The sequence below is a fragment of the Cardiocondyla obscurior genome, linkage group LG06, assembly GCF_019399895.1.
Source record: "Cardiocondyla obscurior isolate alpha-2009 linkage group LG06, Cobs3.1, whole genome shotgun sequence".
NCBI classification, from domain to species: domain Eukaryota; kingdom Metazoa; phylum Arthropoda; class Insecta; order Hymenoptera; family Formicidae; genus Cardiocondyla; species Cardiocondyla obscurior.
This window is the reverse complement of record NC_091869.1, coordinates 6317771-6334972: the sequence shown is the minus strand read 5'-3', so window position 1 is coordinate 6334972 and position 17202 is coordinate 6317771. Positions and strand designations below refer to the sequence as shown.

At 43.1% G+C, this 17202-nt stretch overlaps 1 protein-coding gene across 10 annotated transcripts in view; it reads right to left on the bottom strand.

Annotated features, from left to right (window-relative positions):
* Rbp6 (RNA-binding protein 6) overlaps positions 1 to 17202 on the bottom strand; it is a 531138-nt gene that overhangs the window by 297697 nt on the left and 216239 nt on the right. For 9 of the 10 annotated variants that reach the window (XM_070658102.1, XM_070658103.1, XM_070658098.1 and 6 more), the window contains one exon: positions 16307 to 16388. In XM_070658102.1, the coding sequence (XP_070514203.1) occupies positions 16307 to 16388 (82 nt within the window). Of the gene's footprint in view, positions 1 to 6752; positions 7812 to 16306; positions 16389 to 17202 lie in introns of those variants that run through there. The other variant, XM_070658104.1, reaches the window with a different exon arrangement.

The window sequence follows — 17202 nt, the reverse complement described above, 5'->3', positions numbered from 1 at the left end:
CGGCCCGGGCTGGATGGCGCTGGGAACGACTCCGCCGTCGCACTATAGCGGCGCTATATAGGACGCCCGTGTATACCAGTACGGAGCACCATGCACTATTCATGAACGGTTCACCCAAGATTCGCCGGCAGCGCGGAACCACGCGAGTGAGGCAGCGGAAGGTGGAGGAGAGAGAAAGAGAGAGACAGAGAGAGAGAGAGAGAACGCGCGCGGGGGCTGAACGCGCAACGAGCTTCCATGGCTTTCGAGTGGTATGTGTGCAACGCTGGCCCGGGTTGCCGTATCGTTCCAGCGGCAGTAAACAGATTATCTTGGCTAATGAAAACGCTGGTTTGCCCGCCCCGATGAACGTTTACGACTACGAGGACTCGCGGGCGAAACGCGACCCGCTGCCATTTGTCGCGATTGGAAACACGGTCGATCCCCCAGAATTACATAGAGCTGACCGCGGGTAAGATTAGTTGGGATAACTCCGGATTAAAACTATCTTTCGTAATAGAGAATTATACGGAGACGATTAACATGCAACTCGCGCGGAATTTACGGTCCCAAGAAAATTCCGCCTTGCGATTTTCTTTCGCGGCCTGAAATATATCGGAGCTATTAATCCGCCGGAGATGCTCGTCTTTCTATTTTACGCAAACGGCTCCGTCATTCTAATTATTATACATTATCCGAAATTCCCATTTAAATTATCGATCGCTAAATTACTCTTATATACAACTCGTAAAACATGCGAATATATCTCGCTTTATCGGAACGTATCAAAGCCATCGCTGGCAGCAGCAAACCACCTACGGCTTTCCGTTTCCGACGGCGGAAGTGAAGGCGGAGCATGATGTTTTAAAGAAATTCAAATCGTATCTGATACTGAAAGTTGCCGGGACGAAATCGGCGATCGGGAAGGGAAAGGAAAGAAACACGGGCGGTTGTCGTCTAAGTTGGAGCACAGACAAGGACCTAAACCAGATCTGGAGGCAAACGAAGAAGCTGACGCGGCTGATTCGCGGAGCCAATCGGATAAGTGCATTCGTATAGAGAATCGGAGCTCCCCGTCCCATCAGATATACCGCGGCCTTTGACGTTTCTCATGCTCTATCGCGCGATCTGGTCCTCACCTTCTCCTCGCCGTTTCCACCCGCCTCTTTCTCCCTTCACGGCGGACAAGTCGCGCCGTTCGCATCCATCCGCGGTGCTCTCATATAAAATGAGAAGAAAAGCCGCGGGAAATGAATCAAACGTCCCCGACATTTCAATTATTTCTTACAAGCCCCCTCGTTCGCCCGCGCCCTACCGCGCCCCATGTTGTTATCGCCGTCGACGCGAGGGCGAGGGTGCCTCGTGACAACCGGCGACAACGCACCCAATCTCGGTGCATTTAAATGGAGACGTGACTTTTATTCGCGGCTGATTTATCGCGCGTATAAACATCTCGGAAAATGCACCGGTAATTAAAACGCTCACGGCACGGACGCCATCGAGATTTTTCTCGCGATAGAGAATGCTTGTGAAATTTTTTTAAATATTCATTGAAGCATAGAAATTGTATATTTAAAATATTTCTTTATTTTTTTATGTAAAAGGAAATAGTATCACGGAGGTGAAATTATCAATTCGACGTGGACCAAGTATAGAAAATTCTCTCGAGATAAAGGCAGAGAGAGAGAGAGAGAGAGAGAGAGAGGAGGAAGAGGAGGAGAAGGAGGAGGGAGACAAGAGGTGAGATTAAATCGAAACGGCCGGTAGAATGTGAGGCTCAAAGGGATGCGCGGCATAAATAGATCGATCGGATAATTCGAGCGCCGCGCGAAACCGGAGGCCCGTCGACAGGGAAATGCGTATTGCGAAAGCTCTCGGCCGCGCCACGCATCATTTTGCCATTGTCTAATTAAGGTCGGTAATCAGAATCGGGAAGGTAACGCGATTATCCCCGGCCGGGTTAGTACAATTCTGACGTATCCCGGGCTCGAATTCACTGATTGACTGAGCCGGCCGGGGCTGCAACCGGCCGCGATCATGCGACGCGGCCCCATGCGTACGCGGATCGTTAATGCAAATAGCTATTATCGCGCCGCGCATCCCGCCGCGATACGCAACGTAATCACATCTCCCAGTTCCGCATCTCGCTTTGTTCCTCGATTGAGCGCTTAATATAATCGCCCGCAAAACGCACCCGCGAGTTACCGCATCGTTTTTCCGATCCTTCGCCACGACGTTCTTTAAAGATTTCTTCTTACGTTATTTTATATTTTATTTCTTTTTTTCCCCCCTCCCTGCTTGCCCCCATTAATTTTCGCAATGTAAAATATCTCGATAATTGGTCTGAATTTCTGCTTAATGTAAATCATACGTATACATATTACACAGTCATTTCGAACATCTAATATGGTAGGATACATTTAATTATGGAGGACTCTCCATTATACAAAATGAAATTGGTATCAAGCAATAAATTAACTTCGAAAATTGAGAGGCAATCAAGAGCGAAGGTTATTTAAGAGCGCGGAAATTTATCCGCTCTTCCTGGTGTTTTGCAAAATGCACAACACCGTGGTCAGATTTTCGCAGTATAATCTAGGAAAAGTAAACGCTTAATTATTTAAAACTATACGTACAGAGATTTGAAACATTTTTCAAGGCATCTGTGCCCCGTTAAAAATCATGATTCGTTCGCAGCCGCGCAACGGTTTGTAACGCTAACGCGTTTCCTCACCCCTTTCCTTCTCCTACATAGCTCTACTCACATTCCTATCCTGCGGAAGTGGAGGATATAAATTCGACGATCATAGGAGAACTGGGGAAAACCAGGCGATGGTATGTGCTACGAATTTTTCAAACGTCGTTTAACAATTTCGCCATAAATTCGAGGTGGTAGCGAGGGATGGCGCGAGAGAATTGGCCCCCCCTCAAAAAAAGAAAGAGAAAAAAAAGGAAAAAAAAAAAAATAACTAAATAAAAGAAAAGGACGAAATACTAAAAGTTGTGCACGCTCGAAATCATTTGTTCGTACGGCACCCTAGGACATCTGGCTAACGACTTTTTTATTGGAAATTAATTTAGAATTTGTATTACGGTTTTCATATATTATAGGGGCAGCGTGAATTTCAGATTGCAATTTGCTCGCGGTATGGAGATATCTTGATGCAAATAAATCACCGATTTTTGTTTATATGAATTTCAGCATAATGCGTTTTCTCTCTTTCTTCTCCACATTTGTTTATCGCGGCAATAAAATATTCACGGCGCTGCGGCGTGTGTGCGCGCCAATCTAATAAATGCATATCATGACGTTCCTTTTTATGCGCGATCGCGCAATAATTACGTCCGCTAATTCTCCTACTTAATGAATATAAATGATTTTCGAAATTATACCAAAATCGGCACTCTCGCTTCGCGTTAGAAGAGAAAAATAATGACGGGCGCGCTACGGGTGCGTTCACCTTTCGGATTTCTGCAAACAAACGTGATGCTCGTAAACACGCATGAATCCGTTACTTTCCTAGATCCATGTGTATTACGTGGGTCGGCAATTTTCGAGCGCATTAGAGATACGGAGAGAAAGAGAGAGAGTCAACGCTTGAGGGTACGAGCCAAGGATCAAGGGTTGGTCGGGGGTTGGATCGAATGTTATGACGTATTACGCCGCGTCGTAGCTACGAAAACAATGCGATTAGTTACTGTAATTGTGCGCAGCGTGCGTTTACGCGCGGTAACCAACCGCGTCGTTTCCACCCTTCGCTGCGACCCCCTCGTCGTTTCCGCCCTCCTCCCCTTCCCGCCGCCGCTGCTCCTTCCGCTACGTGTAATGAAACGCTCGTTCGTTCTCGTGCTACTTTTTACCCCCGCTACGAACTCCGCGAACTCCGTTCTCCTTTTTCAAACCGGTGCCCGCGAAAACAATGTTGCGCCCTCCCAAATGTTGCGAATTTATGATCTACATTCGCTCGATTTCGCATATGCGGGATTTATGTCGAAAATAAATGCAAACAAAAATTCGCTCGGCGAAATGCCCGGAGGATTGCACAAGCCCATTATTTTACTTTTATACAGCAATTACTTAAAGCGGTTTATTTTTTGAAATCGGTATTAATGACAGGAATCCCCCCCCCCCTCTCATGTTGCAACCTACTTCGGGCTGTGTCAAATTATTTATTAAAAATTAAATCGAATGCAAACTCGGAAGTGATCGAGGGCAACGGGAAAATTTTTCACATCAACGTCTCCCGGTAGAAATGTAAGAATGAGAAATCAGATACGTTTCTACATTGAATTATCGAATTAGTAGCGAACTTAAATTAATGAAGCAAACGTGGTGCCAAAGTTTTTATTCGATTTCCGAAAGAATGAAATGGATCGAAAACGGACGACGCGATCAAAATAATGAAGAAAAATAGGAACTGCGAGCATCGAACATTTTTCTTTCCCCGTAAGTTCGGGGGGCGAAAAATCAAACGCGCCTCATCCACTTATCGAATTAAAGATACGGACTCAAATTGAATAAGCATGCTTGAAGTTTCCATTCGAGTCGCAGAGAGCAACCCCCAATACAAAACGAATGCGCAATACGACAAAAATATCGCGGTCGACAAACATCTTTTTCTTTCGGCTCCTCCGGGACTTCAGAGGGAAAAGTCAAGCTTCTTCTGGATCCGGTTGTCAAGTTAAGGACGAGCTTATATTGAACAAGCATACTCCGAGCTTCCGTCCAATCTTTGTGAAATGAACTTAAACGAGTTGACGACGAAAGAACGCGTAAAGTAAACAAGAATATCAAAAAGAATCCGTACTTCCTGAAAGGAAGAATCAAGGTTAAATAAAGTAATTTACATAGCATTATTTAATCGTAAAAGAATCTCGGGAGGAGCTAAATCTAATCATAAGCGCCGGCCCCTGGCCGTTCAATTTATACTCGGCTGAATATAAATCGCCTTAAAATCTTGAAACCGTCTCGATGTAAACGGGCGTCAATTTTATTTAATAATTCAATATAATAATTAGCGATTCACGGAAAACCGCATTTCGCAGCCCGGCGCCAAGATCTAATTACGAGTTTGTGGAGTAACGATGTTCTTGACGTGCAAAATCTAAACGGGAACGGTTTAAACCGGCGTAAATTCGTGAGTTTGCCAACGGCTGTCTATCGGTAGTTTTCCCCGTGACCCAATGCCGTGACAACGTCGCCCCGTGGAACGCACCACTATTTTTCGCCGCCCTCACGCCAATCGCGCGGCGCCAATTTAATTAGCAGAACTATTCCCCCGACAGCGACACGAAGCACGGCGAACTAACTTAACAACGGGTCAGCAGCAATCCGTCCCGCATGCGAGAGCCGGGGCGCACGCACACCGACAACGGCCAGAATGCACCCGGCGCGGAGTTAGTTCGCAAACGCCAGGGTGAAGGATGGAGCACTATTCGCATAGCCACCAACCGAGCCGAGCCATACAACCGTCCTATATCGATATCTAAAGATATATCTCCGCGCTCTCGAAACAATAGCCCTTATAATTTTACACACCGTCGTAGACAAAAGACACTTTTCAACGCGTACCCCGTGAGCGTTTCCCGCGCAAAATTTGCATCGCGCCGCGCTCGCACTTGATCCGTCCTCACCTGGAGCTTGGGATTTATAAAAATTAGACGGCGACGACGTGCGTTTTATGTGGCGTAATTTAATAGAGAATTTTATCGAGCGAGGGCGAAAAGGGAGCCAGAGAGAAGCAATTTCGCAATCGATTATCGCACCGTGAAAAGTAATTAAACTACGTTATCCAATAACAAATTTACATCCATTACGTGGTTTCACTTACGTTTAGTAAATGACAGTGAGATACAATATGGTTTGTTCAGCTCGGTTAGCATACAGCACTGCAGAGAATGTAATCCTCCCTCCACCCCTTTCTCCGGGATAATAATGGTTTGGCCGCGTATGCACTATCGTGCGCGACGATTAGACCAGCCGATGCCTAGCACGTTCCCGCTTTTGGATCGATCGCAATTAAAACCGTCGAGTCGCGCTTTGTAGTGTTTCACTTGAAACGTCACCGGTCAACGTCGACAGATTACAATTTTTTTTTTTTTTTTTTTGGTTTTTTTCTTTTTTTAATTCCCAACAAATATTTTATTACGTAAACGATTTGACGGGCACGGAAAACGATCTAATTTAATTAAGATAAAAACGCGGTAATGTTCAATTAGCTTGTCACGAGGATATCGAGGCTAAAGGGAAAATGTGTGCAAATAAAATCGCCGGTACCGAAACCTCGTATGAACGAAACGATGAGGAAGAATTAGGAGAAAACAAGAGGAAGGTTCCCGAACGGAGAGAGGTAATCGAGAGATCGCCGCGCGAGATACGTCGGTTGTGTCTTAAGTGTAATCTCGACGTCGTGCATCGTCTTCATCGCGCGTGCAACGTATGTTGGGAACCGCTATTTGAGATATGTTATCAAAGACGCGGCCCATAAACGGCGGACTGTTAGTCGCTTCCCTCGATATCGCGCGGTATTAATCGCGCGCGACGTTACGTTGAAAATTTATTTCGTAATAAATAAAGAAAAAAAAAAGGGGGGCAATATATAAAATTAAAATAGTTCGGCGACAGAGTCGTCATTTTAATAAAATAGATGAAACCATGTGCACAGTTTTTCAAAAGGTCTCAATTCGCACGTCATTATATTTAAGAACATTAATTAATTATGATAATTACAATTGTGTAATTACGGTCGACGGCGTGTTGCCGGTTCACTTACATTTGTAGCTTTCGGTTAGGTTAGAGGTTGGCTATTTTCCATCCTTCCATCCTTCCTTCCTTCCTTCCTTCCTTCCTTCCTTCCTTCCGTGGCAGTTTTGGGATTATCCTGACGTCTTGCAGCACTTCACATTACTTGACATTGTATTACGCTCTGCTTTTTTTTTACAATCTCTATCACTGATCACTAACGCTATCACTCGAAACACGAACGTTCGCAAAAATGACGGTGGATTATCGCGGCGATTTTTTACGAATTAAATTACGAGGCGCGACGGACGAGCGATTATTTGTTGTATACAGTTTGTCTTCTCACTCGAGTCGTCCTCGATCCTGACACAAGAAACCGGCCGCGATGTACAGAGAGGTTACTTTTGATCCTTCGATTCCCGTTGGTAGGATGAACGACGTCCAAAACTTGAGTCAAGCGGCGAACGAGACGGGTCGCGATACGAAATGTTCCCCGCGCACTTTATCTTCTCGAGTTCCGCAAAAGTCACTTGCTCGAAACGGGATGGGAGCTTCGGCCGCGACGAAGAAGACGGTCGAGGTTAGGTGCAGGTTTCGTGCTCTGAGATGACGAGTGAAGCAGGTCGATAATGTGGGTCGATAATGCGGGTTGGTAATGCAGGCCGGTAATGCAGGACGCGTGGCGCAATTCACGTCGGACGCTCCGTGCGCTCCACCGGCGACATAACCCTTTCTTCCCGAAACACTTTTTCGAGGCGCGAAACGAAGCACAAAACGACGAGTGGAGTAACAGAAAGGTACAGAAAACGATTGCCCGTTTCCGAGTCGACGACGTCGACACTTATTTGTTAGCGAAATCTTCCTATCCGCGGTCAAAAATACGCCTAATTACGGAGCGATTAGCGACACGTTCTCGCGCCCGGGTCTCCGCAATTAAACTAACATGGCCACTAGAGATTTCGGGCCTTGGAGAAAAAGAGACAACCGCGTAAAAAAAGTGAGACAGCAATAGGTCCGCTCGTCAACCAAACGTTGTCCTTCTCGCGCGGAGTTTATCCGCTCACGCGATTGTTTTAATGCATTCGACGAGCTCGAGGCGTCTACTTTCAAATAAAATAAAAAAAAAAAACAAAGCGTTTCTTCGCGATTCCAAAATCGTCGCAAAAAAGCAGCGACAATTAACAATTAATTCACGCGTAACAAAAATTTTTTTTTCAGACGGGATTATTTTCGCAACGCGGCAGCGGCTGTGAATTGTCTTTCTCCTCGATTCTCTCATAAAGAATTAAAATTAGATCTTCTAATAATAAGTTTTAAAATGTTTGTCGGATCTGAGATTGCGTATTTGTCTATTGACGACAGGGCTTGAATTTCACCTGCCGGGAGATTGATGTTTGACGTACTAACTTTTGGCTTGGCGCTAGAAAATTAACACAAGTACAAGAGGTATATGCAGAACAGAAGGGACGCAGTCTAGCGCGTTCGGAGCCAACAAACAACCATTAAATCCCAGACGGATCGGTCCACGTGATTTGCTTAATGACGTTGCTGGCTGCATTCACGCAAGCCGACGCCAAGTCGCGTAACGGCGACGCGGCGCGAAGCGCGACGCGTCGCGGATGCGTCGCGGATGCGTCGCGACGCGCCGCGACACGTGCCCACGATTTCTCACGAAATTCGCGGCCGCGCAGGTTAGATGCTAATAGATCGAGGCGCGTCAGCGGCAGATAATTTTTGTAGACTAACCCGTTTTGCCGCTTCGAGAACGTGATTGCGTCTTTCGGGGCGCGCTTCTTACCTCCGCGCGGTCTCCTCCCCGTCGCTTATTAATATCACGCGTCTAAATAGAAGTTCTACGATGCAATCGTGTAGCAACGGAACGCGGTCACAGGTGTCGGCGCTCACACACGCGTGGCGATCGGGGATCCCGGGTTGAAGCTACGCGCGAAAATATTCGGGGATACCGCTCGTAAATCGTCACCTAATCAAAAATTGTCTTGAGAAAATTTCGAAGAAATTATAACATACGTGTGTATTCAGTCGAAATAACTTTGTTCTTAGAACCCCTGCTAGCCGGAAGTTATATCTTCGTGATTTAAATTTTAGTAAGATCCATACGAGAATTAGATACCTCTGCCGCGTAGTATAACTTGATTAGCGAAAGCTAATGGTGAAGCAAAAGATAAAAATCACGTCCGCGGGATACGGCGCCGCGCAAAAGTCCCCGTTAACGAGCATTATCATCTGTTAATGGTGACTTTTATATTCGCGATATCACGATGATAAGGCGTGATTTTACATTTACGCTTTTTTCTTTTCTCTCTCTCTCTCTCAGCTTACGGCCCGCGTTTATGGCGTTGCACCGTCGACGGCCACGACCGTCCGGTTAAGGTGGTGGTACAGGCGCGGAAACTGCGGTCGTTACTGCACGAGTGCTCAAAAGTTGTCAAGCGGAAAACAAATCACCGTTACCGCGCCGTATCGCCGCGCCGTTCTCCGGCGTAATATAAGAGTTTACTTCACGGTGTTGTAAGGCATCCGCGTCGCGTAATGCTGAAGCATTACAGAGAACGCGCCCCATAAAAGCGCCGGCTCGAGCAGCCGAAACGATGTAAGGTGTGTCCATAAAAGTGTTCCCTCTCGAGTCTCGCGGCGGCGCAACGTAAAGCGCGGATATCGCCACGATTATTGGTATGTTGCAACACGGTTTCCTGAATACGCAGCTAACATAATGTCCGAGCAAAAGAAATTACGTAAAAGAAAAAAAAAAAAACAAAAAGTTCTTATCTCAAACTTGCCTTTCAATAAAAATTAATTTTTAGAGTTGCGAATATATCGAAGTATCGACGATTTTCTCGTGAATAGCTTACGGATTTTTTAAATTACGCGGACCGATAAGAAAGAAAAAAAAAAAAAAAATTAAACCAAAACGAATTGAAGCCGTCGCTAACGTCATCGCGTCATCGACAGGTGATTTCTCTCTCCATTCGCTTCGGCGAGCATAAATAGAAAAATAATCGCGAAAAATGCTTCTCGCTTTCTCTCTATCTTATTTCCCTTCATTCCAGTCGTCTTTCTTCCTTACGTTCTCCGGCGTTCGGTACTTCATCGAGGGAACACGCGATTCCCGCGTTAACTCCCGCAGGGCGCAGCGGGTGTCCTTACGCGGACTCGCATTAACCCACCTCCGCATCCTCCACATTTCGCGCCTTCCCCTCCCGCCGATCCCCTCTACCGAAGGATACGCTGATATACGTGCATACTTTGCCGCTATCACGATCGCCTTTAATACCCCGCCCTTTGTTTCGCACGTGTACATTCGCTTAGTAATTATATTTGCACATCCCAGCGGACAAACAAATGTATTTTTCAATCGCGAGAACGTTCCCTTTTGATCGCAAAACGAGAGAAATCGATTCGTTCCTTTTCCCTCCCTCCATTACACGGTACATTAAGCATCGAAGTGTTTAACGTAAACTTTATAAAGTTCGTTACAGTTTAGCGCGATAAGAAACATATATCTCTTCTTTATCTGACGCCGAGTTCTTTCTTCAGATCTAACGCCCTGTGAAAATATACTAATTAAATTCCGTAAGAACGTTGCGAGCAAAAACTTGCGGATAATAATTATTACAGATAACTATTTCAGTAAGCGACTCCACAAATTTTTTTGCAGATAAAATCTGGGTTTGCTATTAATAATCAAAATTAAACGTCTTTAAAGATGAATCTGAAAACAACAACGTTGTCTTAAAATATAAATACATAAAAAAAAACAAGTAAAGAAATTATCGCGATAAATTAGAAAAAATATAAATTAAATTAAAGATAAAAAAAAATTTTTTTAAATAAAGAGAGAGATCTTGTTATTTTTAATTTACACGATTGATCCCTGAGCGTTTCGTACGTTATTTTATAAACGTATCTACATCGGGAAGGTAGATTCGAGTCGAGCTACGTGTATATCGCCGCTGTGACGTTTCTGTGCCACAGCGAAAACTGAGATCGCTAACATCGCTAACTAACGGCGAGTAGATGAGCACCCTCGTGCGCTCGCCCGCTGAGCAGATAAGACTTCGCACCACGGCGCTGGTCACGGATCTTCGGGCGCGCATCACCTGCGCCCATCGCTACCCACGCCCTTCAGGTACCCTGATAAATTACTCAAGACCTCTATCGCCTATACCGCGCGGTCATGTGCACGGCTATCAGCCGGAGTGCGCCTTATAACATCTAGGAAACGATCGGTACGCATGACCTGGCCGCATCTTCGACCGAACCGCACGCCCGGAAAATATTCGAAAGCCCTAACCACGACGGACTATTTATCCGCGAATGTAATCGGTAAAAAAAATATCTTAATCCTCAAAATAGATGCATTTATGTCGAACGAGTCTTTGTGAAATTTTTTTCTTATAATAATCTTATTATTTTTTTCTTCTTCTTCTTCTTTTGGGAGGGTTAATAAATATTAGTATCGATTGAAATTGATAATTAATTATAATAAATGTGGTTTGATATCACTCTAAGGATAATTAATTTTAAATGTGCCGGTGAGACGCGCGAAGACGAAGGGTCCGAAATTTCCTGCGACGTTTTCATTTGGCGCGCGGAGAGGAGATGCGGAAGATCTATTATCTAAGAAAGACCTTAATAATCCCGATTCATAAAACCTAGTCTATCCTGGTGCGGCCGATACGGCACTGTCGGCCACGAGTGGGCTGATAAAGAATGACGATCGTAAGGGAAGAAAGTTGCACGGCGCTTATCGCCCAATAAATTCTACTTCAGCCAGCATCTGCCTGTCTCTCTGCCTTTCTCTTCCAGGGGCTCCCTTCGTTTTCTCGCCTTTCATGGAATCCCCGTCTCGCTCCACCTCATGTGCCGCAAAACCCGTGTAATTACCGCTGGCAAGTACCAACTAAATTCTCCCTTAACGACGAGTTACGATCGAATTAACAGATTGCCTCGCCGAAAGGATAGTTCCAGGACTCTTCGAGTTCTTCGGCTCTCCTTCGCATTCTATACACGGCCGTCATCTCTTATTAGGCCTGTCGATCCTAACTTCTGCACTTTACTATCATATTTACGATAAACTTAAAATAATGGATAAACGTAAAAAAAAAGAAAAAAAAAGTTACATCGCGCAATTAATACTCTCGCGGGTTCAACCTCGGAGATTTTAATTAGGAAAATATTCCACGGCGATTTAAGCTCATTCCCTTTTCGTATCGCTTGATAAATTTTGTATTTTATTAAGTGAAATGTAAATAAGCCCTCCACAAGGCGAATGGTAAATAACCGATACGTGACGACTATTTAAATTCTTCTTGCCGTACTCTCGATCGGGAACGCAAACGCTTATTATGTCACGTGTGTTACAAACACGTGTCGAGGTGTTCAAGTAGGCGAGAAATCGAAAGGGGACGCGAGAAGTCTAGATGAAAGCTCGTAGCCGCGTAACAAATATATCGTGACGAAATTGAGATTGGTTATCGGAGACGGCGAGTTTCTCGCGAGAAGACGGGGGAAGGACGAGCGAGGGGAAGACGTGTCGGGATGGCGCGGCGCGGGCTCAAATCGGATAGTTTGTTCATTAGAGATATTTTCCGACGGATGAACGGCGAGAGGCGTTCAAGGAAGCGTGCTCAAAGTGTATTTGTCTTGATAAGTTTGAGGCAGGAAATGAGACTGTCGATAGGAAGGAGAGAGCCTCCCTTAAAAGAAGCAAAAAAACCCACCAGAAATGAGGATTTCGATTCATTTAACGAAAAATAACGATTGTACCGATAAGTATCTCAACAACTCGAAGGCGGCCTTGCGCAACGGCGAGTCTTTTAAGAGTAAACGTCCTAGTTAAATTAATGTCAAGTCAATTGAAAGTTCTTAAATATTATACGCCGTCGAAATTTAACAAACGTGTCGTTTTACGAAAAAAAAAAAAAGACATTAGAACCGAAATGAAAGGACATTACAGCGGAGTATAAAGTAAATATCGTTTTTGTGGAAATATAAATATTCTGATGGCGATTTACAGAACTTCATACAATGTAATAACGAATATTAGATATATCAAGTTCGTAGCTTAAATGTTGCATTAAAAATGACCGATAACGGAGAGCTGAGGGATAAAAAAGAAGTAACGTATTTTCCGACGCACATTGCGTCGCATTCTTTTCAAAATGCAATTCCACAAATAGAAACCTAATTGTATCCGAGGCTAACTGCATCCGAATATCCGCTATTATACATCGATCGCAGTCAGAATTTCATTGGTATTACCGACCATTTGGAAAGCTCGTAAAAGGTCGATTAACTCGACTGCATCGCGTTACTTTTATATTCCGAAAGCGTATATAAAAATTAATGTAAATGCAATAGCCGTTAAGTTAGCGAACAATAATCGCGCGTTTCAGAATTCAAGAGAAAATGTACGTTCTGTATAAAGTTACTACAGAATTAATCATTTTCATTATAAAAGTTGAAAGCAGAAGAAAATTAAACTATATATTTAGAAAATATAAAATTAAATAAAAAAAAAATTACATTTAATATAAAAGTATAATATCAATTAATTAAAGCAATTGATCTCGTAAACCGCGTGACTTTAAAATATGTAAACCTAATAAAAAAAAAAAGAAATTTCTTAGATAAGATGAGATGAATCGTTCTGATAACGAGTTAATTCGCAAATTAAATTTTCTTAAAAATACTAGACCCGCTCCGGAGGTTTTATCAAAAGTGTTATCGATTTTATACTTCAGTGCGACAAGTAGAAAGAGGGTGACAAAAAGCAAGGGCAAGACAGAATGGGGTGAAAGAAAAGGAAGAGAAAGAAAGAGAGATATATATATAGAGAGAGAGACAGATTTTCGCTCCCGTATCAGTGGGCAAGGCCCGTTTGACCTGGCACACATGCCGCCCATAGATCAACCAGAACCCTTAGGCCGAACCCCACCACGCCACGGGCTAACCATTAATTTACAACCCGCAGAGTAACCCCATGCCTCAACCCCTGCATACAGGATCCGCGTCCCCTTGCGGCAGATATGAGCTACGACGTGGCGCTGAGGGATTCAACCGCTCCAGTTCCCGGACGGTCCCTTCTATCTCTCCATTCCGGTCTCCTCCGTTCGCTGTCTCCGTCGCGCCTGACCCTTAAACGATCTCCACCTACCCGGGAAATACCCCCGTTATATCACGGCGAAAGAAATTTAAATCTATCGGCGGCGTATTTCGATTAATTTCGCAACGGTAACTCGCGAACCGTCGCCAGCTTCAACGCAGACTAATTTCCCCGGTGAAATATCGTTTGCGTTTCACGGATTATTTAACTAAGCGGATAATTTATTTAAAGAATAATTTTCCCGCACTTAGAAACTCGATAGTTATATTTTTAGCGTAAGAACGGCTATCGTTTGTTAATTTATCGCACGCGCGGTTTCTTCTCCATTTCTAGATAGAAAATTACTCCCGCGAATCTCCGAACGTCCACGATCCTCGCTCTCAAACTGCGAAACGGATTTTATCCACCTCGACGTGTTCGTAACGAGCTCGCGGAAAGAGTACAGAACAAAACTCTTAATTGTCAGCGGACTTCGAACTATTCAGAACACGGGAGGAAGAAGGGACCAGACGGCGGCCGATTCGTAAAGATCGAGAGGGAGAGAAAGAAGGTCGCGAATAAATGCGAGGGTGTGGGAAGTGCTCTTTGATTTTGCGGGCTTTATTTTCGCTTAATAAGCTGGTGCGAATAGGCCCGGCTGTTGCTCGCGCTTTGTAACTCGGCGGAAGTAAGTTGTCCCCTGTTTCGTTTTGTTGTCCGGCAGTTCCTTCTCTCCTCCGTGTCCCCGAGCTTCCTTACCCCTTTCCGCGCCTCCCGCGGGAATGAAAGGAACGAATAATTAGAGAAGGTTGGCGGGCACGGCCCGAAAGTTTCTGGCCAATTAATTAGACGGAGAAATGCACGGCACGAGAGGTAACCGGCGCATAAGCGCCAGAGACGGCAATTTAAACAGCGACAATTCGACTGCGATTATCGCTGCACAAACGTTTTGATGGCGCGCTTTTATAATGTAAAGACTTGAGTGTTGATAATGGTGAATATTAAGGGCCTGAATGCATAATAGAAAGTCTGTACACTATTAAATTTATAGAATTTAAATGTGAAAAAGATCGAGTAGATAAAATATAATTAGAATAGCTATATGCGTGAGGGAATAAAAGGATATCACGCGAAAGTTTTACAAAGAGAGAGAGAGAGAAAAAAAAAAAAAAAATTATACGATTATAAGCGGATAAAAAATTCACAAAACAAAGCCGCGAATAGAAAAATGTATTTTGAAAGAGATTTTAATTGTTAAAATATGTATAATTAAGAAGTGACTGAAATAATCTCTATAATATGATAGATCTATATTCTAATTATTTAACAAAGTTTAATACATTATTTCCTAAATAAATAAATATACATATACATAAATATATTAGCAGATTTTTATGCGTTTGAATCGTATGTATTTGTTTTAATACAAATAGAATATAATAAAAAAAAAAAAAATAAAAAAATACACGTACATCAAATATACGGAGAGATTCGTTGTCCACACATATACGTTGAAAATATTTTCGTATCACGTTTCGATAGTTACATATATTTCCATAGCCACGCATCGACAAGTCACGCTCCGGTATCTCCGTTAATCTTGCGATAATAAAATATCGGCTTTACATTCAATGAGCGATAAGACGCACGCGCGTCCCCTTTTATACGTACAAAGGTACATTCATTGTATATAGCGACTGGACGCACCCCTTCGACCCTCCCGCGCCGGTCCCTCTTCTTTCGACCCTTGCCGTCGGACTCGCCCCCTCGTTTCCTCCACTTAAAAACCGGTAATTACTCTGATGTTGGTGCGCTCTGGCATTTTACCATCCGCTTCGGTGTTACTCTGTTTTCTGCTTAACAGCGACACTCGACCCGAAACTCGATTTTCACAGCACGCTATATATCATTATATTATACTGCGCATTAGTCCTCGTGATGCGAACAGTGCAGTGAATTAATTTTGCAGCGAGTATCAAAAACGTTTCTGTAAGCATTTTCCAACGTATTTAATGCACGTAACCTTTTGTACGGCCTTTATTTTCTATAATGCAAGTCGCATTAATTTCGCTTTAACGGCGTTTATTTTCCAAAATTATTACGGATTTATTAATATTATTTATGATACATTATAATAATTATATTGTTAAAAATAATTCGCATTGCACGAGCGCGATTTATAAGCTACCGATCGGTATACTTATTTTTAGCGAAACCAACCTTGGTACGTCAATCATTTTTTTTTTGCGCTTAACGACCAAAATAAAAAATCTAACAAAAATTTCCGGAAGACTGACACGTAGCTGTGACGTTATGAATTTTTACGAGGACATTTGAATTCATATCAGATTATTCACGTATGAAGATGTACCTGACATATTTTTTAATAGACATTCAACCGTTATTTGCGAGAGAGATATAAAATATTTCCAAAAAATAAAAAAAAATTAAAAAAAGAAATAATAAAAAATGTATCTTACCTTGATCGTCGTGTGGTAGGATCTTTCATAACCATGACCTCTGTGATATCTCCATACTTGGTGAAATACTCTCTAAGGCTCTCTGAAACAATAAAACAATTAGCCTGATTAGTTTTCGCGCAATAAAAAATATACCGTAAATGTTATTTTACACAAAGCACCCGGCGCCATTAAAATATTTTAATTTCATCTTTTTTTTTTATTATCGTAAAATATCATATTACATAATTCCCGCTGGAAAAAGCGTTGAGAAATGTTGCTTTTATCGCAACGCATATTTACCTTTTTTTTTTATTCTTTTTTTATGAAAGAGTCTTTTTACGCAAATATATGTCTGACAAAATGTGGCATCGCGACGGAAATCCAAATTATCCCTCCGCCCAGGCATCTGTCAACCAAAGTTAGAGCTGAAGGTAACACAGAAGATCACTGACGCTAATTGGAATTAGTAGATAACAACGCGAGTCGACACTTCAGAGCGTAATCCTCGTAGCCTGATAAACGCGGTGCGTGCGTCCAAAGTAAAGCTTTAGCTTAACACGACCTAGCTTTGATGGTAGCTAATTCTACACATTGTGCACCTGCTATGACGAGTTTGCTCAACGACCATTTTCCGTTAATGCAAATAGTAATAAGGTTAGTTACGTAAAATACGCGTTAAAAATAAAAGCGTCAATTACATCACAATTACGTAACCAAAAGCGAATTAAGATTTAATAAATTCTTTTTTCCCGTTTTATATCCTTCGGGTTAACTTTGATAACTTCCCCGTTAAAAAGAAACTTCGTAAAATAAACTATTTAAATAAAAGGAACTTACGAAACATATACTATGTCGTATCGTCATCTAAATACGGTTCTCAAGTAGAGTTAAAGAAATATCGATATCTTCCTCCA